This window comes from Globicephala melas, chromosome 18 (genome assembly GCF_963455315.2).
Source record: "Globicephala melas chromosome 18, mGloMel1.2, whole genome shotgun sequence".
In the NCBI taxonomy this organism is placed as follows: domain Eukaryota; kingdom Metazoa; phylum Chordata; class Mammalia; order Artiodactyla; family Delphinidae; genus Globicephala; species Globicephala melas.
Genome location: NC_083331.1, coordinates 15,559,251 through 15,585,226, shown reverse-complemented (window position 1 = coordinate 15,585,226; position 25,976 = coordinate 15,559,251). Strand labels below are relative to the sequence as shown.

The following is a 25,976-nucleotide window of genomic DNA, read 5'->3' as shown; positions in this document are numbered from 1 at the left end:
GGCCGGGACACCCCTCCCAACCTCTGTTGTCAGCTGACAGGTCTCAGACCTCCCCTGAGCACCTGCACCAGGGCCCACCCCATCCAACACACACGGGTCTACGGTTAGGCCCCTGAGGAACTGTCCTCACGGCGTCTCACACTCTCCAGGGTGCCTGCTGCTTGCTTGCTCCGTGTCTGTCTTTCCTGCCGGACAGGAAGGTCCTTGAGAGCCAGGGCCCAGCACAGGACCCACGCAGAGTAAACGCTCAACAGATACCGAAGAAATAAAGGGAGGATGGAAGGCTGGGGACTGCTGGGCTGAAGGGAGATTCTCCATAGACACTGCTACCTGCTACTCCACCCGAGGTCCCAGGACCCTCCCCGATCACGCGGAGACAGCGCAGCTCCTTTCCCCAGAGCCCGGCCCCCTGGCTGTGAGCCCGGAGCTGCACATCTTAGCTGCAGGCCTTTGGCAAGTCGCCCAGCCCACTCCTGCTGCGCTTCCCTCACCTGTAAAGTGGAAACAACCAGCACCCGCCTCAGGGCTGTCGATGAGATTAAATCAATATTTATACAGCACTTAGGTCTCTGACCGTGAGCTGCTGCCGGTCCTGTTGTCATTCCCCGTTAGTCCTGGCTTCCTGTTTTACTTAATTAGTAGTGCTACCCTCAGTCCTCTTTCAGGTTTTTCTCTGAATATGAAATTTAAACAGGTACTATTTTCACTAGGACTCTCTAAGTCAAAAAAGAAAAAAAAAAAATCATGCAGCATATACAGCTACAGAATCACCCCAGCCAAGACCTCGAAGGAAGCGGGGGCCAACCTTGTGGGCCAGCTCCAGAGGCTTGCCTCCCTTGATGAGTATGCCGTTCTGGGCGGCCACCCCCGTGCCCACCATGACGGCCGTGGGCGTGGCCAGGCCCAGAGAGCAGGGGCAGGCGATGCACAGCACCGTGATGGACGTCTGGAACGCAAACCGGAGGACCACCTCTGCCTGGGAGATATGCTTGCTGGACGTCTGACGAGAGGAAAGAGACAGAGGCAGGGTGGGAGTTAGAGGAGGCACCACACGTAATTCTGATCATATGAGAACATTCCACTCTGTCGGGGCCTATATGGGAGTAGTATCTAGAGAAGAGTGATACATGTAACTGATTCACTTTGCTGTACAGCAGAAAATGACACAACCATGTAAATCAACTCTACTCCAATAAAAATTAATTAAAAAAGAAAAAAAAGAGAACATTCCAGTGCAGGTGGGGGACCTGAACTGGCGTGATGAGCTGGGCTCCAGGAGACACGGTGCGGCCCGCTCTGCTTTGCAGGTATCACGTGGTTCACTTTACTGCTCCAACCTGATCCTACAGGCTTTCCTCAGGGAAAGGCATTATGAGAGGAGAGAGGCACGTAAAAATCCCCGATAGGGGAAGAGCACAGGCTCTAGAATCGGACCACGTAGGTCTACATCCTGGCTCTGACACTCCGTGTCTTAGCTTCCTCACGTACAACATGGAGGTAATAATACCCAGCTCACAGGTTTTTGTAAGGATGAAATGAGGTAACATACATACAAATACATACAAACATAAATATACACAGCACAACACCTGACGTAGTAGGAGAGAGGAGTCTGAGAAAGTATAGCTATTACATTACCATTATTATTTTTATTATTATGAAAGCTTAAAAAAACTATAGCTCTCCAAGGAATCAACTCTAAGGTAATAATCATGTAGGAAAAGATACAAGGATATTTCTCACAGTGCTTTTTTCATAAAGGGAAAAAACTGGAAACAACCAATGGGGGATTGGTTAATTAAACTGCAGGTATGGTGTGCATAATGGAATATTATGCACATGTTAAAATGATGATGTATACATATTGACATGGAAAGATATCAGTAGGATTGCTGAATTTAAAAAAACAAGCATAAAATGGCATGTGTTGTGATTCAATTAGTGCAAAATTATCTGCCGATATCTCTAGATAGCCTTTCAACAATACTGGAAAGATGTTCACCAAAGTGCAGAAAAGTGCATATAGGGATGGGATTTGGAGCCATCTTTATTTTCTTCTATTTTCCACCACTGTTTCCTTTATAAAAATCCAAAACCAAAAAAATACAGGTCTCCTTCCCAGTTACCTGGTGACACATATTGGTATGATTATTTGCATCCTAACATCTTGAGTTACCTTGGTTTATCTTTCAAAATGGCTAGTATCTCTGGAGAAAAACTGAGAGATGCTGTATTCACTTAATTACAGTAAAATGCATGTTTTCTAAATCGAGGATATAGACCACAATCTCTTTAGATCCATCTACCCTCTATTCTTTGACTTTGAGAGGCAGATTCTAAAATAAGCTACATGATTAAGGGTCATTCAATTTTCACAGAAACAGTTTGATTTCGGTAGAAGGACATGCTGTTTAACACATAATGTGATTTTGTAGAGGTAAGGATGAAGTGTTGTGTTGTGTTTTGTTTTGTTTTTAACCTCCAGAGATTCTTGTCAAAATCACACCTGGCATTCTGAGAGGAGTGGGGTGGACTTCTAGAGGTTGACACGAACCCTGTCCCTACAGATGACTTGTACAGAGCAGAGTGACAACAATGTCTTAAAGGAACATGCAGTACCTCATTTGTCCGCATCCTCCCTGATATTGCAGATAAAAACAAAAGAAGTGAAAGTAAGATGGAAAGGTAGGGAACAGGAGGAAGCCAGATATTCCAACTTGTTTAGGATTGAGTTTCCCACAGCCACATGCCAATGAGCTGCTCTCCCACAAAAGCCAAAATTTTTGGCGGTCAGGTGCCATAAAAGCCACCGGCAAATTCTAGGAATACAGTCATAGGCTACTCTTAAAACACTGAAATCTCCCTAGATGTCAGAAAGTGTTTCACTTGGACATTTTAAGATAGGAAATTTGAGGGAGGAAAATCATATCTAAGTGAATGACAAGTACACCAAGAACATATGATATGCCTTTAACTACGGATAAAAAATTTTTTAAAAAGGAAAAAATGATCTATTCTGTATTTCCAGTTTCTTATTTTATGGCTCTAAGGTAAAATACATATTAGACTGTGCTAAGTATGAGATATTTTAAAAAATAAGGTAAAACAATTGTTCTACTCACTGGGCAGTTATCAAATACTACTCCAAGTGGGCCATTAGCTTTTTATGTCTCTCCAGGTTTCTCCAACTCAGCACTATTGACGTTTGGGGCCAGATAATTCTTTGTTGTGGGGACCTGTCCTGTGTGTTGTAGGATGTTTAACAGCATCCCTGGCTCCTATCATACACACTAAAGGCCAAGCAGCACCCCTCCTCAGCCACGACAACCAAAAGCATCTTCAGACGTCACCAAATCAAAACCACTGCCAGCTGCCAATCACTGATGTATGTGAGTTCTTACTGCTGAAGCAGAAAAGTTTTGTATTTTTTTTTGAATTTTGATAAAACTGTATTTCCTAAGATAGTATTCTTCGTCCACTTTTTAAACTCAAAGCTATATATTCCATTGCTTCATCTATAATGTTTAATAAATAATTATTAAAAAGCTATTAGTGTTACTTGGGAAGCTGCAAGGTTAGATGGTCTATATGGAGGTAGCCAGCAAAAAATCTATTTTTCTCAAAACTGGTCAAATAATATTATCATGCTATTGTGACTGACGTGACCTATCTTCTGTGATGTGTGCCTCATCACCTCAAAAATGGCCAATAGTGCAAAATGTAAATGCTTTAAGCATTACGCCTGAGAGCCAGTGGTGTTTGAAATGATCTAACCAGAAAGCAAAAGGCATCTTTAGTGAAAACCCGCAGGAGTTGCGTAGTTGCATAGCCAGGATTGTCCTACCCTGGCTGAGGCTTTGCTGCCAATAAGTGAAGCAAGCAAATGAGATGTAATGGGTAATTAAAGCCCAATGAATTTAAGACATGAAAAAATAGGATTAATGGCAATCGATTATTTAAAACCCAACAAGCACGCTGCCCACAGCGTTCAACTTACAGGGAAGTATTTCTGAACAACACCGAAATCGATAAAGCCGATTGCAATCCATACCACCAACGTCAGAGTTGAAACGATGACAATAAATGGGACAAAGTACCCACTAAACCGGTCAGCCAGTTGCTGAATGGGTGCCTATGGAAACAAAACACGAAGACCGCGGGAAATTACAATCTCCAAAGACACAAACCGCCGCAAGCATGGACAGGGACTGGGATTCCTGGCTCCCTCATTAACTACATTTATGAGTCAATCTCTCTACTCAGTAAAATCTGCCTGATTCTACGGGACTCTTGGAATAATTTCTAGAGAGAGGCAGCTGAAGTTATATTGCCTTTAAAATTCCTTCACGGGACTTCTCTCGTGGCGCAGTGGTTAAGCATCCACCTGCCGATGCAGGGGACACGAGTTCGAGCCCTGGTCCGGGAAGATCCCACATGCCGCGGAGCAACGAAGCCCGTGTGCCACAACGACTGAGCTCTGCGCTCTAGAGCCCGCGAGCCACAGCTACTGAAGCCCACGCGCCTAGAGCCCGCGCTCCACAACAGGAGAAGCCACTGCAATGAGGAGCCCATGCACCGCAACAAAGAGTAGCCCCCGCTCGTCGCAACTAGAGAAAGCTTGCGCGCAGCAACGAAGACCCAACATAAAAAATAAATGAATTTTTAAAATAAATAATAAATAAAATAAAAAATAAAATCCCTTCATTACCTTGGACATCTGAGCCTCTTCTACCAGCTTCACAATCTGAGCCAAGGTGGTGTCGTTGCCCACATGGGTGGCAGTGATGAGCACGGAGCCGTGGGCGTTCATGGACCCGGCGATCACCGTGCTGCCGGGCTTCTTCGTGACGGGCATGGCCTCTCCTAGAGGTGGAGAGGAGACCAACGCCACGCGCTGAGCCCCGTCGGCATCCCTGGGGCCTGGCCAGGGTGCTGACGCCCACCCAGAGGGACGGAGTCCTCACCTGTGATGAGGGACTCGTCGGCCATGGTGCTGCCTTCCAGGACTCTCCCGTCCACTGGGAACTTGCCCCCGGGGACGACCTTGATGATGTCGTCACGCTGCACCAGCTCCATGGGCACCTGCTCCTCTCTGCAACAGACGCCACTCGGGTAACACTCGGGGACCGCGCACGGGAGCTCACCCTCCTGGCCTGTCACCCAGGTCGGGTTCTAGACAAACCGCCTGCTTTACACTGAGCGGCAGTAACCACTTTATCCGCCGTTTACAGACTGAGTCAAAACTGTGCAGCTGCTAAGTACCAGGTGCTGTCCTAGTTCCTGGGAAGCCGGCTGTGAGCAGGACAGCCGAGTCCCAACGCTCACGAGGGCAATTCTGTGGAGCTAACAGACAACAAGCAAGATGGTCCCGGGTCTTAAATAAGTGCTGTGCTGGCAACGATGTGACCGGAGGGCTTCCCTCGGTGGTGGCAGAGGAGGAGAGAAGTGGGAAGGCCCCATGCGAAGATGACATTTGAGCGGGACGACAAGAGGGCCCCATACACGGGGAAGGAAAACTCAAGAGAGAGGAAACAGCTAATGCAAAGGCCCAGAGGCGGGACAGAGGGGGCCTCTGATAAACAGGAAGCCAGCAAGCATGGCTGGAGGGACACGAGTGAAGCAGGCAGAACCCGGACCATGTCGGGTCTTGCAGGGCAAAGTGCAGGCTTTGGGCGTGAAGGTTTTCAGTGGGAAAGTGACATAAGCTGGTTCGCATTTTCAAGTCAGCTCTCTGGTTGCTGCATGAGAATGGGCTGTAGGGGCAACAGCAGAAACTGACAGAAGAGTTCGGCTGTGGCAGCAGTGGCCTGGGCTGGAGACAGAGGGAAGAGATGCCCGGGAACTCTGGGGGGCGTGATGTGTCAGCAGGATGTGTGTGTGCGCTGAGCGCATAAGAGGAGCAAGCATGAGCTCTTCGTTTCAGTTTGAGCAACTGGGTGGATGAGAAGTTGTTTAATGAGATGGAGACGCCTCAGAAGCGGCCACGGGAGGGAGAGGGAAGAGAAGGAGTGGAGAGGAGATGAAGATCTCTGTTCTCACGTGTCAGGTCCAAGATGCCTACTTGACTTCCACGTAGACATGTCAAGTCGGGAGAGCAGGGAGCTGAAGACTGGATTCGGGCTGAGACTAGAGGTCAAATGGGGAAGCTGTCACAATATAGATAGGATCTAAAGCCTGAAATGGTATGAGCTTCCTCAGGAGTGTGCCTGGAAGAGAGACCTGGGCCCTGGGACACGCGCATGTCGGGAGGCTGATCAGGCGGAAGGGCCAGCGAGGGATGGGGGCGGAAAAGGAGAGAGCGGGGCCTTCAGGAGGGAGCACCCATCGCACCGCATCGCATACGGCGAGGTCGTTACCTAGACGCAGATACGTGTAAAACTCATCATGCCGTACACTTGGGATTCGTGTACTTCAGTGAAGGTAAGTTATCTCTTAATTAAAAAAAAAAAAAAAGGAGTATTTTAAAGGGACAGAAAAGGGGGTAGATGCTGGTGAGAGGCTGCAATGAGGATTAAATAAGAGCAGTGGTCGATTTGGTTCATGGAAATGACGTGATGTCTTTGGCAAAAGGGATCTCAGAGACCGGTGGAGGGACAAGGTTGGCTGGAACGGGCTGAGGAGAGGCTGGGAGGTGAGGAAACAAGAAAGCAGCCGAAGACAACGTTCAAAAGAAGTTCTGTGTGAAAGAGAAGAGAAAACCAGCAGTAGAAGAGCGTGTGCATTAAGACAGGAAATTGTGAATTGTGAGTATGTGTGAACTGTCTGCTGGGGAGAACGGTCCCACAGAGAGCGAGAGAGACAGATGGGGGGACAGGAGGGGACGACAGGAATAGAGTCATCCAGGGAGCGAGGACGGCTTTGGCAGCATCTCTCTGACAGCGTCACAGGGACCAAATTTACTTAACTGTATATGTAACGCTGGCTCATGAACCAATGGGGAGAAAGTCAGACAAGCAGGGGCGTAGAGCAAGCGGGGCTCTGAGGTTATTTTATGCCTTCCTTTCATTCTACAAAGACTACATTTAAACTATCACAGAGAGAGGGTACAAAAAAGCCACCTTACTTGAGAAGGAAAACCAGACATGTATTGAGTGCAGGTGCTGTGCTCGATATTGACATGAATCCTCCCCAAACTACGTGAGGTAGGTGACAGTCACCCCTATTTGTTCCCAGGTTGACCTGAGATGCTGCCTGTGGGCACCGAGGGCAGGGCCCGCTGCACAGTCAGTGCTGGTGACTTTGACCATCACCTGACGGACATGTTCACTGGTGACCGGCCTCTATGTACCAGGCACTGTGCTGGGCTGGGGTTACACACAGGACAAAACTCTCAGGTCTATGACCTAGTAACTAAAGTCAAGCTGGTTTATTTAAGTTCAGTAATGGCCACAATAAAAGAAAGGGAGCACGGAAAAGGAGAGACCTTTAAAGGGGAAGCAGGCAGCAGCCTGAGTCTTGAGTGCTGGGAACAGATGTGTAAATCTGTTTGGTGGCTGGGGGGACAATAAATGAAAAGAAGGGGAGGAGCTCTACAACTGAGAATATCCTCTGCTTCTTTTTAAAGTCTCCCAGAGATGGAGACGCCCAGGCTCCAAAACTCCCCTCCGAGGCCCATCTGCACAGCCTGGAGTTTACCGTCCACAGAGGTCTCCACGGCAAGAGAAGCCTGTGTTAACGAAGGAGCAACTGCTCCCGTAGAAAGGAGGTGACGACGGGGCTGTGGGCAGAGCCTCCTCTCCCATAACCTGACTCCTAAGCTTTAAAATGTTTGCTTAAAAATCGTGATTCTTGCCTCAAATGTCCACTGGGTGTCTTTCTAAGAAATCGTTAGTGAGGCTCATCTCCGCTTCCTCTAACTTTGAATTTCCCCTTTGAATCTGAATTAACCATGTCTTTCTTACTCTGAGCAGCTGAGTTTATGGGGAACAGCCCTCTAGGGGGGCAGGTGGCTCCTTCTGGTGAATTCCCAGTCGCATTTCTGCTTCAGAAGCTCATGTCCCCCAAACGCCAAGCTGTGGGAAACAGTTTTTTCCGAGCATTTCTTCAGCTCTGAGGGTTTCTGCCGGCAGCCTGCTCACCTCACCTGTCCCCTCTTCTCTACTCTCCTGCCTCATCTAACACAAAGCAAAAAGACGAAGAAAAAACTTACAAGAGAAGGGCCACTGGGCTATATAACATGTATAATTCCGTTTTCCTAGTTATAAGAAACAGAACACTTCAACATGGGAGATTGGGGACCCGCCGTGCAGGCCTCACAGTGTCAAGCACACACACATGTACGATGCATTTCTTTAACATCTGACGGTCATTTCATGCATTCAACTAGTGAGGATCTGAGCGCCTGCTATGTAGTCCCAGGACGACTGGAGGCACCAAGGGCTCCAGGCCCCAGAGGACAAGGCAGTCTGACCAGGGGACAAGGGGTCAGGCAAAGGGGAAGGAAGAAAGGCATTGGTTGGAGGGCGGGGGGGTGGGCGAGTGCAGGGGCGCCTCCTCCTGGGACCCGCCAGCGGGGTGGCCGGGAGGAGACGGAGGGACGTCAGGACCAGAGGCTGAGCCCAGGAGGCACAGGCGCAGATGCCAAGTCTCACGTGCGCGTCTAGGGATGCGGACTTTATCCTAAACCTCCGAAGGACTGGCAGCTACAGAGTATCACATCTGTGCCTCCAAGAGCTGGATGGTTTGCATGTGGAAAACATCAGGAAGGAGACAAGGCTGGAGCAGGAGGCCAGGGAGGGGCTGTTGCGGGGCTTTAGGGGAGAGAGCCCGGTGGCCTGAACAAGCACGGCAGCGGTGGGAGGGGCAGCGGCCGGGGCCACCAGAGCTTGTGGAGCCGGAATCAAGAGGACGGAGACCAGCTGTGTGGACGAGGGAAGGGAAGGGGTTGCAGAGGACGGCCACTGAGATCTGACGTAGGTTTGGGAATGAAGACACGAGGTCAGGGGACACAAAGACAACAGGGCCAACGCTGAAACCCCGACTATCACCCACATTTAAGGAATGAGGGGCGCGAAGAGAGTGCACAAAGGGAAACGCAAGTAGCAGCTAGGGAAGAAATTACCACTGATCATCTACGCAGATGCTCCTGTCACCCAAGACTCCGGGCGGAGAGGAAGGACACGTGCCTCTGGCAGAGGGACAGAGGGAGGGACGGGCTGAGTCCCTCTGAAAGGAGCCAGCTGAGGCGCAAAGCCCCGGTGGCCTGCAGGGGGCGCCGCAGACCTGTCCACGCCGGCAGAGGCCCAGGCCCTGCAGGAGGCTGCCTGGGGCCCCTGGCACAGCACATGCCACGTTACAGGAAGCGAGAGAGCGGCCCTGGCCCTGGCAGGGCAGGTGTGACCACGGCCCCGAGCACCCCGTCAGGAAGGTGGGGTAGGAGTGACCACTCCCACCTTTCTGACGGACACGAACTGCAAAACACAGGAGGGGACCCAGCTCCAAGCACGTGGCCTGTCTCAGGCAAAGCCAGAAGGAACTCTGGTCTCCTGGCTCCTAGCTTAAACAGTGATACCACCACACGTGATGGCAGAAGCCAGGCACACAATGTGGGAAAGAACCGGGAGATGCCAGGTGTGGCCCCGCCCTCCTTCCGCATCGCGGCCGGCCTGAGCCTTCTGGCAAAGACTCGCATCTCCTTGTACTCAGATCGGTGGAGCTGCCCGGGGGGTTGGCATCCTGCCGTCACAGGCCCTTCGAAATGAAAGGCAGAAAGTAAACGCAGCTGTTCATGGCTCAGTCCCCAATCCGAACGTCTGCACAGCTCAGGCACTCTCATGTCATTAATTTATGAGGAAAAAGGCAGCCAAGGTACACAACCATGAGAGCCACCAAAGCGGTCACAAGCCAGCCGCACTGTCACACGGGCTCCTCCCGGCCAGGAGACAGGGCAGCGGAGGCGTAGCAGGAGGCTGTGTCTCCAGGGGCCCAGCCCCCTCTCTGCTGCTCACCTGCCACGGACTCTGGACAAGGTACTTCCCTCCCGAGCTGGGCGCCCGAGGACAGGCGCGCCCTCACGAGGAAGCCATCAGGGTTACATTCGATTATCTATGCGCAGTGCTGGGTAGCATACGTGGCACACGGCAAACTCTCCCATCTCAGCCGTCACTCCCATAATTCTGATTATTACTTAAAAACCAGTGTGCAGGCAAAGCCGGTGCTGCTGGGCTTGGTCAGCCTGGGCCTCGGAAACTTGCAGTCCTCACGTCTCACTCACTGGCCCACGGGCTCAACAGAGGTTCGCCCAGTGGCCCTCGGGAAGGAAGGGACCCGCCTTGGCCTCAGGGGCCTGTCTCTCGGAGACACAGCTAGGAAACCAGCAAGAGTGTGATGGACCGGCGGGTGCGCAGTGGGAGGGCCACCGATGGTCGCTTCAGTAGTGGGAGAGTTTGGAGTAGGTCACACTGGATGGTAAGAATCAGCAGAGACGGGGACACTGGAGATAGTAAGAATTCGACAGAGGATGGCTCTAAGCAGAGGCCCCGGCGGGGGGATGCCTCTTCTTCCACCGGTGCGGTGGGGAAAGGCAGCTTTGCAGGCTGAGTGACAGGAAACTGATGGGTTTCCCATCACAGTTTCTATTCTCAAGTCAGAAGTGAGATCACAGGCTAAAGGGGAAAGTGGTGGGTCCAGAGAGGATTCAGGAATGCGAGGGAGGCCTAGAAATAACCATTGCCTAGAAGAGGAAAACGAGGCTGACCGGAGAAGCACAGACGCCTTAATGTGTAAAAATGCCCACGTTATTACATACGCTTTAAGAGTGTAAAGAACACGGGTTCTGCAACCAGCAGCGTGGGTTCTGTCCTAATTCCACTACTTAATACCTGTGTGACCCTGGGCCAGTTGCATAGCCTCTCTGAACCTCAGTCTCTGCATCTGTACAGTAAGGGTAGTAAGAGTCCCTTCCTCATAAAGCTTTTTCTTGGATAGATTAAATGCAACCAGGTTAGTATAGCATCTGGCAAACAGTAAATGCCATGTAAGCCCCACCAATGACGACAGTGAGCGTTATTGTTTTCAACGTCTGCCAACCTGATAGAGAAGAAAAATAGTTCTCCCATTTTTATTCTTTGGCAAGTTGAACCCTTATCTCTCAGCCTGTGCAAATCCTCCAGATCCTGTGGGCGAGACCCAGCTCATACTCCATGCTCTGTGAAGCTCTGCTTGACCACCACGAGCCTTCCTCTCCTCAGTTCCAGAAACACTGCCTGTACCTCTCACTCATCATGTAGCAAGCATACACCCCCTTGAACCCTTGCTCATCTTTTAGTATATAAATGCTTTGTTTACGTAACTGGACTGAGACGGGGCATCTTCCTAACATGTACCGTCTTTGCCGGCCCTCACCAGGTCTAGTGTCACATCCTTCACACGACAGGTGTGTGATGTGTAGCACACAGGGCTGATCTAAATCGATCAAGGACGTGTGACGAAGACAACGCACCTGATGATTAAGTTGTCCTCCCCAAGGGTCACGACGGTGGCTTCCGTGGCTTGTAGAGACATGAGTTTGGCGAGGGCTTCTGAAGTTTTGCTCTAAGAAATAACCAGAAGGTAGAATGAGAGCGATACTAAGCTGGCCTGTGCAAACCCAGACCATCAATCACAAGGCTGGTGTTAGAGAAAACCCCGCAAGAAAAGGCTGCCTCCGTAACGCGGCCCCTCTGCACGCCTGCGGGCTCTCCCGGGATGAGTGTCACTCACTGCCCGTCAACACGCAGCCGTGCCATCCCCGCGCTGAGTGTACAGTGCAACTGAGTTCTATGAATTACATTTCAGATTGAAGAAACAATGCCAGTCTGCCCAATGACTGTTTTCTTTTAGGTTCAATTTAATTTCTTTTAGGACCTGAGTCCCACTCTCTTATATTAGGATACACTGAAATCTGGGAACAAGGCAGGGTGCTAAAAATGGCACGACCCTATGGTGGAAATGTGGATTTCTAGACTAGGAAGCTACACACTCAGTTATGTACCAAGAGGTTCGGTACGAGCTCTGACCCGAAATCCAGGGTTCTTTCCACTGCACGATGCATCTGAACAAAGGTTTTAATAATTAACCAGATTAGCTGGGATTTCAGAAGCAGAGACCAGTTTGGAGATTGGTGGTCAGAACACCTAATTATACGTAGCCTTCATGTTTCTTTAACCCTTGCCCTAGATTGTGTATGATTAGTAATTCTAAACATGGTGCTCAGATAAATTAAGGTTTGTGTTACTGAGGAAACAGTTCTTCCTTTAACCCGAGGCTGCAGTTACCTTTGCCACGTGTTCCAGCCACCGCCCCAGGGCAATGAACACGAAGAGCATGGGGGGCGTGTCAAAGAAGGTCACCGGGCTCCTCTCTGCCTTCTCGGCGATGGCCACCACCAGGATGACGAGGGAGTAGACGTAGGCGATGCTCGTGGCCAGCACGATGAGCACGTCCATGCTGGCCGCCCTGTGTCTCAGAGATTTGTAGGCCTGCACGTAGAAGTACCAGCCCCCGAGGAACTGAAAGGTGGTGAGGGAGAGCGACCTTTGTGACAAGGGCCCTCGGGACTGTAAATACCCTGGGCTCCCCCTCAACGCTGACATGACTTTTTTCCTCCATAAGTGATGTGTACGAAATGTACTTCCTGATTCAGAGGACTTCTGACCACAGGAGTGGCTGATCCAGGGAGACCTTTAAGACCCAGAGCACTGGACAACCTAGATGTCCATCAGTAGGAGAATGCTGAAGATGGTGAAAGAAATCATGGTGCGTTCATACTGTGGACAGCGCTATGCGGTCCCTGAAGACAACGTGCTAGGCCCCTAACCGCTGGTGTGAGAGATGTACACAGTACGTGGTTAAGCGAAAAAGCCAGTTATAAATCAGTGTATCTAGTATTATCCTATTTCGGCCAAAAAAAAAAGCCTGTGTCTATAGTATGTGAACATATACACACACGTACATACGCACGTAAATATGTGTTTTTTTCTATGCAGATGAAGATCTGGAAAAACCAAATTGAGGCTATAAACACTTGCCCCCAGATAATCCTAATTAATATTAATTAATTCTAATATTAAGTCAGGAGTTTCATTTTCTATTCCAAAATAAATGGAAGGCACACTTCCCACTAGAAATACAGCTAGCTACTTAATGCGGTCCCCAGGGCAGAAGTGACACGAAGCCTGCCCCTTTTAAATCATGATTCCTCAGGACCACATTTCAGTCATTCAAGCCAAGACGTGGAAGAGAGCAGCATGAGCTCCAGGGTGGTCCAGCTGCTGCTTCTAACATCGAATTCAGCTGAACCATAAGCACACAAGACACACTGGATCTCCAAGCCTTGCCGCAGGGGGCTGCTGTTCCAGGGGAGTCTGGTCACCTGTGGAACTGCCCGTGAAACCAGGCTCTCTGTCATCCCCCGTGTTAGAGGACGCCCCCCAGCTGGTCATAAGACAAGAAAGCAGCAGCTGGCTGGGTGGTGGGAAAGCGGCAACGAAGCTGCACTTGGAGTGCTCTGAAGGGCTGTGCTGGCCTAAGAGGACAGAGCACCTGCTGGCCACACACAGGCACGCTGGGCAGGTGTACCCACCCCCCGATACGCACCTGGACAAAGGTACACAAGATAAAGAAGACGAGGTTCAGGATGGACAGTCCCGGGATGATGTTGTGGTCCAGGAGCATAGACTCGTGGGGCTCGTGGCTGGGTATCAACATATAGATCATTAAACCCATGACAGGGATGCCAAACACCAGGCTGCACAGGAAAGACTTCTTCCACCTGGAAAGAAACACAGCAACACCGACATATCAGGTACCGCCTCTCACCTGGCTTCTGGCCCCGTCCCCTCCCGAGGCCTTGGTTTGAGACTGGCCTCTGCCACATGTCTGGGACAGACCAGCAAGGGCTAAAGTGAAAGCAAGGTTCTCTCCCTACATCGGCCATCTGAGGGGAACATCAAAGGTCTAAACTTCACTGCAAGGATGCTCCAGAGATGTTTAGACACAGCCCCTGCCTGCCCGTGGCTGACGTGGCACCTGCAATCTACAGGTGAGGCAACCAGGGTCCAGAAACTGAGAATTCAGCCCCAAAGAGGTGGACCATCCTCAGCCTGTGGCTGCTACCGCTCTTTTTTCAAACCACAATCGTTTATAGACTCCCAAGAAAAAACCGGATAAAAGGAACATTTCATTAGTATAAACTTATACATTCAACTTTTAAACTATTAAAACAGAGTCAGTGTGAACAGTACAGCTGCCTGGATGAAGTTTGAAATCGGGGTCACAGGTGACAGCCATGGTCTCACATCAACCTCACCAACCACAAAATTCCAACCAAGCGCTCGTGGAAGCTGTAGGAGGCGTAGCCTCACCGCTGATCCGAAGACCACGGGCCTGCGAGATCGGAGTCTTACACTCCCAGGCCCCTGGCCCCAAGCCCCGAAAAGACCTCGTTTCCTACCCCACTCCTCTCAGACCGACAAACTTCCACTCATTCTTTGAGGCTCAGATCGTGTGTCCCCTGCTTGTTAGCTTCCCAGACTCCCCAGAACCCACCTGCATCATTGCTCACCCACTCTTCCCAGCCCAACCAAGGGCCCCTCTAAGGTAGGGGTGACACCTTATTCACCCCTAGCACCCGGCACAGTGCCCTGCATACAACAGCGGGCTTGTGTTTGTTGAATGAATGAGTGAACATCTGCAACAGTGAACGAGCTCAGGTCTCCTGCTTCCTGAGCCATTTTCTTTCCACTTGGCCGTAATTCCTGTCCTCGGATCCTAGATCTCGACCCACTCCAGTAAAGTCTTGAAATACTATAAAAGAAAGAACCCACTCTTCCCTTCCTCCCAACGTAAGTGCTGTCCAATCTGTTAGTGACCAGCCATAGGTAACTATTTAAATTAAAATTAGTTAAAATGAAGGGAAATTAAAAATTCACTTCCTGAGTCACACTGGCTGCATTTCATACTGGGCAGTGCAGATACAGAGCGTTTCTGTCACAGCAGAAGGTACCGTGGAACAGCGTTGTTTTAGAGGATTAACGTTACGAGGGTAAAGGCAACTAATTCAGCAGAAGGCGCCGTGGAAGGTGGAGGTAGCAGGGACACCAATTAGCACCGAATGAGGTAGAGGTGGGCCAGGGGAGAGGCAGCCCTTAGAGCTACAGTTTATCTTCTGTGTTCTACCTACTGCTTTATTTCCAGCTTGTGGTCCAAGTGATGAGCACTGGGGTTCCTCTGGGCCAGGGAGACATGAAAGCCGATTTCCTTGTTATTAGAAAGAGGAAACAAGAAAGAAGGTACTTGGTTAAAACAGGCATCGGTAGAAACCATTTTACATCTTTGGAAATAAGAAAGTTAACCTAGGGCTTCCCTGGTGGCGCAGTGGTTCAGAGTCTGCCTGCCAATGCGGGGGATGCGGGTTCGAGCCCTGGTCTGGGAGGATCCCACATGCCGCAGAGCGGCTGGGCCTGTGAGCCACAATTACTAGGCCTGCGCGTCTGGAGCCTGTGCTCCGCAACAACAGAGGCTGCGATGGTGGGAGGCCCGCGCACCGTGATGAGGGGTGGCCCCCGCTTGCCGCAACTAGGGAAGGCCCATGCGCGGAAACGAGTACCCAACGCAGCCATAAATAAATAAATAAATAAATACATTAAGAGAAAAAAAAGTTTTTTTTTTAAAAAAAAAAAAGAAAGTTAATCTAAAACCGCCTCAGAGGACTGTATTGGTTTTTCCGCTCACGACTTCTGTCCCCACGTCACTGTACAGATCCCATCGGAGGTTCCAAGGCGACTGCTGCTCCTTCTGTGGGCAAAGGCAGCAGATGCCGGGAGGTGACTTAGCACACCCTGAGCTGATCGATGCTGAGTTATAAACTCGGGATCTGTGAGCTATGGACTCCCCAGTATCAAGAGTTATGTTGGAAGAAAGAGCATGTAAGGCCATCTAACGACAAATCCTTTACAACTAATACCGGCCTAATTACATCAGGAAAAGATGCCTCAGAGATGCAGGAATGGGGGCCAGACATTGGCAATACACCTCCAGTAAGAACAAGCAGGGGACTGCGGTGGGCTGGGCAGCTGGGTGGAGGCCAGCAAGGATTAGTGCCTCAGTTGACTGCTCTCCCTCATTAATGCCTTATCACTACTGTTCTGTAAGACCCGTGGGGTGGCAGAAACTGGATGCCCACTGAGCTTGGAACTAGGAGATCTGGGTTGGAGCACCAGCTCTGCAACCTTTAGCTGGGGACCAGGGATCAAAGTCTCCTAACCTCTCTGGGGGATCTCTCCTCATCTGATAAAGAAGCTGCATTGTCTGCCTCTAAGATTGAGGCACTGTTATCAACAGCAGTAGCAGTATTTGCACCTCAAAGAGCTCTGCATGGCCAGACAACAGACAGCATCTCTCTTAACACACACACACACACACACACACACACACACACACACACGAAAATTTAAAACAACTTGAAGCCTGCTATGAGATGTTTAATTTCATAAGGAATTTCATAAGCAGTAGTTTCTGCTAAACTTCACCATTCGTTGTTATGAGTTCATCTTGCTCGGTTTTGACCAGATATCTTGACCCATTCAGATCACCACTAATGCTCATCCTCTCCTGGTGTGATATGATACAGACCTGAGAGAGGACACAGAATGTCTGTGGACAAAGTGAGGGAACGATGGGGGTGGGAGTACAGAAAACCACTGTGATTGATTTTCCAAAGGAGAAATGACTAAACTCTCCACCTGTAAAGGAGGCCTAGTATAGTGGTCAAAGGCAGTGTAATTCTTCCCAACACCAACATTCCTTTGGTCTGTAGATACGTGGCACAGATGTAAATATTACTTTAAAAACTTACAATTAGGCAATTTTTTTTTGGGGGGGGGTGGTCACACTGCATGGCTTGTGGGATCTTAGTTCCCCAACCAGGGATCGAACCCAGACCGTCGGCAGTGAAACACTGGACAGCCAGGGAATTCCCACAATTAGGCAATTTAATACCATGTGCCAGGAATCTTGGCAATACTGCTGTTTCTCAGGGAATATCTGAAATTAAAAAAATAATAATGTCTTTTTCTCCCCATCTTTTTCTTACCCATTCACTGATTCCCCCTCAAATTATCTGATATTTTCTAAACGCTCACAAGTTGAGTCACATTATTTCCACGGGAAATCTTGCAGGATTTTAGATTAGGTGTTTTTTTTTTTTTGCTTAGCTATATTTTGCTCATTTTTCTATGATGATTATAAATCACTGTGTTTTAAAAGGTGGGTACAATAGTTTTTTGATAAATGATTTACCTCGATAATTTTGACAATATCCCGCGGACCGATCATTTCAGGATCAAACTTCACATGGGCTTTGCTGGTGGCAAGAGCCACAGAGGCGTAGGTGATGCCGTTTGTCCTTGTGAGCTTGGACTCTATGTTGTGAACACAGGACGTGCAGGTCATCCCCGTGATCTGCGGCAAAGATGACAAAGATCCCACTGACCCAGAGGATCCCACCAAAGGCACACAGGGAGCTGGGTTAACAGGCAGCCACCAGTCTGTCCTCCTTCCCAAGACGCTGGACTCACAACCCCCAGGTGAAAGATTTTCACCCCGGACATTCCCGCAGGAGCCTCGGGGATATGAACAGTGGTTCTTCCTCAACTCACGTACAGGCGACCAATCACTAAGCAGATGGCAAGGACCGAGGCCCCACTCACAGCTCTGCTAACAACGGGCTTTCACAGCACTCTACGCCCTGTGTTGGTTTTGCATTTCTGCCACCCCGTGCTGTGTGCACTGAGAAAGAAGTTCCAAGTGAGCCAGCCACCCCTGTACTATGCATTAGGCAAGCCGGACAACTCACTCTTCTGAGTATCAGTGGTCAGCACTTCCCAGAATACAAATTAAATACAGACATGAAATGCCTGAGCATGTGACGACAATACAACTATAGGACACTGTAATAAGAAAAAAAAAACATTGTTCAAAAAGATGTTTTCACCTGCCCCACTGATTGTCTTGCTCTAGGTTTCCACACCGTAGTGTGCGCAGAGATGTGCACCTCGGGCCCCGGAGGTCTGACCCAGCGAGTACTACACTGTGCCCCTCTGCACACACCGAGGCCCATCCAGAGCAAAGGATGTGCTCTGCAAAGAACTCCACTTCTCAGGAGCTCAAAGTGCCACGTGTGTCCGCAGTACTTTTTCTTCAAACGTTTACTTACCTACCGCTAATGGCAGTGACTAAACATAGCAAGAAGTTTTCACTTCGGTTAACAGCGTTATTCAATTCCTCGTGGATTCCTTCTAAGTCTCCCTTTATTTGCACAAAAAGAGCTTTGCGCAGAAGTGTTTGTGAACACGGTGTATTTGAAATACTAGAGCTATCTTCTGTCCTCGATGATTTGTTGACTAGCGCCGCTGGCAAGAGTGGGCAGACAGGAAACAATACCAGCGCCTCGTCCCTCCGCTCCCCAGCAGCCCTGGAAACAGCACCACCCCTGGCGTTCACCCCGGACTGAGCGCCTGGGGACACTCTGGTCACCAAGTACCTTATAGACACACCTGTGCCTACAAGGTGGCCCCGACTGCCTCGCTCACTCCCATCCCGTCCCGGGGCCTCGAGACGCCTCTGGCATTCCAGCTTCCTCTCGGCCTCACGGGACGTGTTCCTGTTCGACTCCCTCGAGCCACAAGCTCAGGGCAGCTGCCGTCTCCAATTCCTCTTCCTCCAACGCCATTGCCTCCTCCTCCCGATACCCTGACGCGCCTGGCGGGACCTGGCGGGACGCGCGCCTGCGACTTTCTGACATAGTGGACATTCCTTCACAAAACGAGCAGGTCCTTGTCACTGGCTTCAAAGGAAAACCCAATAGCAACGAACAGGATACATACAAGAAGGGGGAACGTCCTGACCACAACCCCGGTTGCCGTCAGAAGGCCTCCGTGGGCTGTCTCAGGCCCGCACCCCCTGGCCCCCGCTCCAGCCCAGCCGCTGCGCTTACAATCAGCTCGAGGTCGCCGTCTGAGCCCGCGCAGTCCTCCATCACCTCTGCCTTGAAGCCCAGGTCCTGGATGAGCTGCGCTATCTCCAGGGGCTGGATAACTTCCGGGTTATACTTCACCTCTGCCTTTCCAGCCATCAACGCAACCAGTACTGAGAGAATCCCTGAAACCAGCAGGGCACAGCTGGAACACTCCAGGCAAGGCCTCGGGGGATGATGTGTTCAACATAAGCTAACAAAGAAAAACCTCTGCCCCAGAAGCTTCTAGAACAGTGGTTCTCACACTTGGTTGTGCATTAGGATCACCTGGGGTGGGGGCAGGGGGGAGGGCTTTTAACAATCACCTGACTGGTGATTAACTCTTAACCCAGACCAATTAAATCAGAATCTCTCAGGGTGGATACCAGGCATCTTTTTTGCCCTTTTTAAAGCTCCCCAGGTGATTCTCACACTTTGTTGGGCATATGACTCACCTTAGGCCCTGGTTAAAGCAAAAACGCTGGTTCAGTGGGTCTGGGGAGGGTGTGAGGTTCTGCAGGCCTGCCTGGCTCCCAGGCACGGCCCATACTGCTGGCCCGGCGGGCGCCGCTCTGAGGCAGGCTCTGGGGGACACAGGTGCGGGCACACACCTCAAAGCAAGGGACACAGGTGCGGGCACACACCTCAAAGCAAGGGACAGTGTCTGCACCAGGCAACTGCTGTCACATAACGGGTGTACTTTTTTCTCCACTTCCAGACACAGGAGAAAAAAATCACTTTCAAAAGTGGTTTTCCATACTCTTCTTCAGTTTTTAATCACTTTCAGGAAAGAAAAAGAAATCCTGCGGACTATCTTGCTACCACTGTTGTTTAGTTTAAGGGGGAAAGAAAGGCTCATTCACATAAATGAAAGGAATGATGTGCTTTAGAAAGAATGTCATAAAGGATAAATATGAGGGATTCAAGTCGGGAAGAGAATCATGGGCCCTGTGAGACACAGGTTAGCTTTTGAGCCGCCAGCCCACAGGCGACAGAGGAGCTCCTAGAACACCTTGGTTTGAGAGCCACCTTCTAGAGCGCCAGGAAGCTGCAGGCTTGATGAGCAGGAGGCGGGAAACATGTTATCCTTGAGCCGGACAGAAGGACCCACGTACGGAGCCACGGGAAGAGAGAAGGTGACCCCGGAGGCCGGCAGAGTCACGGTTAAGGTATTTTCCAAACAAAAAATTGGGACAGGATTTTCGCTGCACTCTCAGCTTTAAGAAACCAGATTGGTGGGCTTCCCTGGTGGCGCAGTGGTTGAGAGTCCGCCTGCCGATGCAGGGGACGCGGGTTCGTGCCCCGGTCCGGGAGGATCCCACATGCCGCAGAGCGGCTGGGCCCGTGAGCCATGGCCGCTGAGCCTGCGCGTCCGGAGCCTGTGCTCCACAACGGGAGAGGCCACAACAGTGAGAGGCCCGCGTACCGGAAAAAAAACAACAAAAAAACCAGATTGGCAATGTCGTTTAGAGGACAAAACTTTGGCATTTCCGCAACACGCTATGATTTACAATGACAACAGGACAGAATGCAGGCTATTTATGTGTTTGACCGTAAGAGGCTTTGGAAGGGAAAACCACAGACTACTACCAGGACAAGCTAGTTGCGGAGGCCACCCATGACAGTACCTTGACCTTTAAACCGGATTCCCCATGGCTAACTTACTCAGCAATCCATTTTATCTCAAACTAAGTACTTCTTAAAGAGCAGGACGCCAACTGCCCCAGAACATTAGACAAACATCTGTCCTGTCACACAATGAGCCGCTGCCAGGTGATCAGGGCTCCTGATCAATGCAGTCAGTGGAGATGCCCAAGGCCATCTCGTGCCAAGGGCACACCGCCCCACGCTGCTGACCGTGGCCTCCAGCAGTCTACACGCTACCATCCACAGCAGCATCCCAGCTCGGCGCGGTGGAGACCTCTTACCAGCTTCTTTCTGCAGGTTCCTCTCTATGTTGGACACACAGGATGCGCAGGTCATGCCTCTGACCTGTAGAAAGCACTTCTGCGGGGCCGCGGTTTCGGAGGCCCGAGGGGACTTGGACACGAGGCCGGGGTTGTGGTTTGTAGGGAGACCCCCGGGCTGGGGAGTCCCGTTCTGCACGGACACAGGTGCACCAGCCGCCGTGTGCCCCGTGGCGCTCCCAGCACTGTGGTTCCCAGCGTGGGTGCTGGAACAGTTTTCTAGGATAGAATGTCACAAATCATTCAAATTAGAAGAATGGATAATTTTTTTTCCGGAACAGGAGGCTCAAGCTTGACAATGTTCAGATGAAAGTTCCTGGAGAAGATAAAGGGGGGTTGGTGTTTCCATCACCGTCTCTCCCTCCCCACAACCAGACGGAGGCACTCGATTCCATACATAGGAAAACACGTCGATACTGCAAGGACAGAACGTTCCGGGTAGACGAATGCTCTAATGAGACAATGGCGGTAAAGCAGTGGTAAGAACGCACCAGGCACCCTGCTAAGCACACGTCTGGCCTCCTTTAACTGTTAACATAGCCCTGTGGCAAGTACTACTACCATCCCCATTTTACAAGTGAAGAAAAGAGTTACAAGAAATTAAATGCTTTGCCCCAAACCCCTCAGGTGTGAAGCAGGGAATCGAGCTTCTACGCCTGGCCACATCCTGGTTAACAGAGGTCCTCTCCCTCCCCGTGAGAATCAAAATGCCCCCAAACACCTCTATTGAGTCGCTGGCCCTTTTCTCGTCCTTTTTCTAGGTCCTACATACATTTTGGGCAGGAACCCTTTGTCAGCTGTACCCACTGCAAACACTGGCTCCCAGTCTGTGGTTTGCTTTCTCACCCTCATCTAACGGTATTTCTTTTGATAAAAGAAGTCCTTGACGTTAATGAAGCCCAACTTAGAGTCAACTACACCAACTTCAATGGTGAGTGCATCCTGTGCTCTATTAATAGATGTGTCCACCACCACGCTGAAAATAGCCATGACATGCTCTCCTGGCACCTCTGTTATTTTAAATGAACCTCCACATTCAGGCCACCGATATACTTCAAATTAACTTCCGTGTAGGTCTGAGCTGATAGCCAAGGGTAATTTCTTTCCATTTGGACTTCCAGTAGTCCGGCTCCAATGATGAAAGTTCTCCTTTCCCCACCGAGTACCAGGGGTCAGGGAGCAGACATCTTTGGGGGCCATTACTCCACCCACCACGCATATATAGACCAATGTAACTAACCATCGACCAGATCAAGATACAGAAAATTTCATCACTCCAAAAAGTCACAGTTTTGTGATGACACAAAATACCTTGAAGAGTATGTAGGAAAAAATGACATCATTTGATGATAAACTCTCCTTACTTCAAAGTCCACAGCTGCAAAACATAGAAGCTCATTTTCTGGAAAGTGCTAAAACTACTTCCACTCACTTTAAGAGTGCAGTCGATGGACGAAGACCCTCCAGTGCTCTGGTCTTACAGCCCTCCACCTTCTGGATGCAGAGACCATCACCTCACCCAGCACAGCTCTGCTCTCCTGGACTTTGTCCTTCTTCAAAATGACTCCACCCCTTGGATGTCAGCTCTTAACATTCTAGCTCCCACCCCCACCAGACCCTCCTGCACCTGTCCAGCCCCTCCCTCTTTTTCCAGTCCATCACCACCTCCTGGATTCACTTGCCTTTCTACCCAAATATTGTTGTCAGCAATTTCAGTAGTATTCGTTAGACCTCCAGCACTGAGGTCTAACTCAACTAAATTCTGGGCTTCTGGAGATTGCTAAAAAAAAGTTTAAATAAATTAACAAAAACCCAAATAAGCCTACGCTACTGGGTCCTTTATCAACCTATGCCAACACTACGGGTGGGCATATAAATTGATTTGACTTTCTGGAAATCTATTTGACAGTATTATCAAGAACGGTACCTCTAATTGCTTGGCACTTAGTAGGGGCACAATAAATATTTGTGATGGAATGAAGTAATGCTGATACCCTGTGACCCAGCAATTATGCCTTCAGATATTTATCACAAGGAAATAATTAAGGACGTGCACAAAGGAGAAACAAATCACGTAGTCTGAAGACTGTCTTCACGGACAATTGTATTTACAGTCACAACAATCCTATCAGTATTATTTACAATGACATCCACACAAAATAGATGGGAAAAATAAAGAGGAAACGAAGTTATGGTACACCCATATGCTGGGAGGCCATGCGGCCGCTGAACATGGTACTGCAGACACACGGATGGACCCGTAAGTTATGTTTATGATAAGTCACAGGGCGAAAAAGAGATTACAAAACTATGTATGATACAAACCTATATATTTCTATATAAAAATGATATAGGCCCTGGGAAAAGTCCGGATGAGCAGCTATGAAATGAAGAACACTGTGTGCATTTTCAGGGAGAGCATTCCAGACACAGGGGACGGCAAGTACAAACCCTGAGGTGAGAACAAGCCTGGTAAGAGGAACTGAGTCAGGGCTAGAAAGGTGGTGGGTGAGGGAGCGGCTTAGGGACCACCATGAGGACTCTTCCACTCACAATACAAGACGGGATGGGCCAGGAGGGTCAGCAGCGCGACAGGATCGCTGTGAAAGCTGGTTGGGGACCGGGCTGGAAGGCAGGAAGCAGGGAGACCAGTTTGGACCCCCTTCCAGGATCCAGGAGCAGAGGACGGTAGCCTGCACCAGGGTGCTGGCCTGTCTCTCCGCCTGGCATGCAGTCCTGCCCTTTCCTGCCTGTTCAGATCCTATCCATTCTTAAATCCTATCCACGCCCAACTCCATGGTCACCCCTACATCATGTCCTTGGGAGCCCCACAAGCGGGATTCTTCTGAATCCCAAAAGCATCTGACCTACACCTTCCTTGTTACAACATTTATTCTAACCTGCCTTGGATGATACAAGGGGCCTCTGTGACCTGCTTCCCCGGGAGAGTGTGAACCGCTGTGGGCGGGTGCTGGACTGCCGCTGAGCACTTCACGGCAGCTGGCACAGGACCCGGGCCCCAGAAGACCCCCAGCACGTGCAGGGGTGAGGGAACCGTGCCCTGAAAGTGACATCACTCACTTATGAGGGTGAGAGGAACATGCTATACGTAACAGGTGAATTTTCCTCACTTTGTATTCATGTATCCCATCCATCCATCCATCCATCCATTCAAAAACTACTTACCATGCAAACAAGTGAAGAAATAACAGCTGCCTTCTACAACCTGGTCTAAATGTATTTTAGCTGTCAAGTAAGGGACTGAAACTCAATGCCTGTCTCTTGCCCGTATGCTCTCAGACCCTTTCCCTCCCTCCTTCCCCCTGCTCCACTACCAAGGGGCTGACCCCTGCAAACCACTTTTCCCAGGCTCCCTTGTCAACTGGTTTCTGATTAAATTTGGCACATGGAGGTAACAAACAGGAAGCAACAGGACAGAAAGGAGGAGGACCCAAGTGTTTGCCATCTCTCCACCGGGGCCCCGGCTCCTGCCATAGCCTTGCCCTTGGCCAGTTCCCACCAGGCAAGCTCAGCCCCTGGGCTCGTGTAAACTAAACACCTGCCTTCCCTCAGACCCTCCCATCTGTGGGTGGTTTTCCTGTTTTTTTAATTTCCTGTTTTCCCTCCCAGTTCCTGTTTGGTTTTTCAGCTCTGTAATCTCTCTCAAGAGTTCCCTCCATCGGCTGACCTGAGACCCTGCCTGTCCCAGCCTGTTATTTCCTTTCTCCTTCGTTTCCTTCACAAACACCTACTGTGTGCTGGGTGCTGCGGAGTCAAAGGAGAAACAAATCACATGGTTTGAAGACAGTCCTCAAGGAGCCCCTGGTCAATCCAGAATGGCCGACCAAATACAAATAATGCCTTTTTCGCATTTAAGTGGCTATAAAAGACAGTCACCAGCACACTTATGGTTTATCCTAAATTAAGACTGCCAGGTAAAATACAGGACATCCAGGTAAAATTGAATTTCAGATAAACAGTAATTTTTTAGTATGTCTCAAATACTGCACAGGACATACTAATATTAAAACGTTACTCATTGTTTATCTGAAATTGAAACTTAACTAGGTATCCTGTATTTTTTTTTTTTTTGCAGTACGCGGGCCTCTCACTGTTGTGGCCTCTCCTGTTGCGGAGCACAGGCTCCAGACGCGCAGCCTCAGCGGCCATGGCTCACGGGCCCAGCCGCTCCGCGGCATGTGGGATCTTCCCGGACCGGGGCACGAACCTGTGTCCCCTGCATCGGCAGGCGGACTCTCAACCACTGCGCCACCAGGGAAGCCCGTCCTGTATTTTTATTTGCTAAATCTGGTTGCCTAAATACCTCTTGGGCTAAACATAATTCTCATAATTCTGGCTAATAAAAATCCCTGTTTTCTCTCCAGGTTTACGTAGTCAAGTTCAATTATTCTGCATTATACAGTTCAATGCAAATTTCTTTTTACTGCTGATAACTTGATTCCACTGTTTTAAGACTTTAAACCTTATACAAATATAGCAGATGGCGACTACATACTACATGTCTTAGCTTCTGAGTACAGGATTTACTGTTCCAGTTTCCTTATTGATTTTTGTTTAAAAAAACAAAACAAAACAAATCTCCTTCCTGAAACTTGGTACAAAGACAAAGCCCAGAATGGGGCCCAGTCGCTCCACATGACTCACCCGCTCCCCTTGGGGGTGGGTGGTGCAGGGGCCTAGGAAGGGCTCCTCGGGGTGGGGGGAGTGAGTGGGAGTCAGCCATGAGGGGCAGGACAGGGGGCCCGGCCATGTTTCTGCCACCTCCCATGGCTCACTGGCTCACTCCCACCCCCCCCCAGAGGGAGCCCTCCCTAGAAGCCCCCCTTCCCCCTCACAGGGCTGACACCTGCTGCCCCACGTGGTTTCCCCCTCCCTGCTACCACATAAGTTCTTGGGGTGGGGGTGGGGGAAGGTACCTCGCTGCTCAGCAGCCCACAGCTCACACAGACCTGGTGAGGGGCAGAAACACGAAGGACGCTAAGACAACTTGCTGGGCT

At 50.1% G+C, this 25,976-nt stretch overlaps 1 protein-coding gene across 1 annotated transcript in view; it reads right to left on the bottom strand.

Moving 5' to 3' along the window:
* ATP7B (ATPase copper transporting beta) overlaps positions 1–25,976 on the bottom strand; it is a 77,105-nt gene that overhangs the window by 11,592 nt on the left and 39,537 nt on the right. Inside the window, 11 exon segments of the mRNA XM_060287999.1 lie at positions 806–1,000; positions 3,998–4,132; positions 4,709–4,863; positions 4,965–5,092; positions 11,441–11,532; positions 12,255–12,488; positions 13,576–13,750; positions 15,161–15,237; positions 17,278–17,439; positions 18,974–19,137; positions 20,920–21,177. Of these exon segments, the coding sequence (XP_060143982.1) occupies positions 806–1,000; positions 3,998–4,132; positions 4,709–4,863; positions 4,965–5,092; positions 11,441–11,532; positions 12,255–12,488; positions 13,576–13,750; positions 15,161–15,237; positions 17,278–17,439; positions 18,974–19,137; positions 20,920–21,177 (1,775 nt within the window).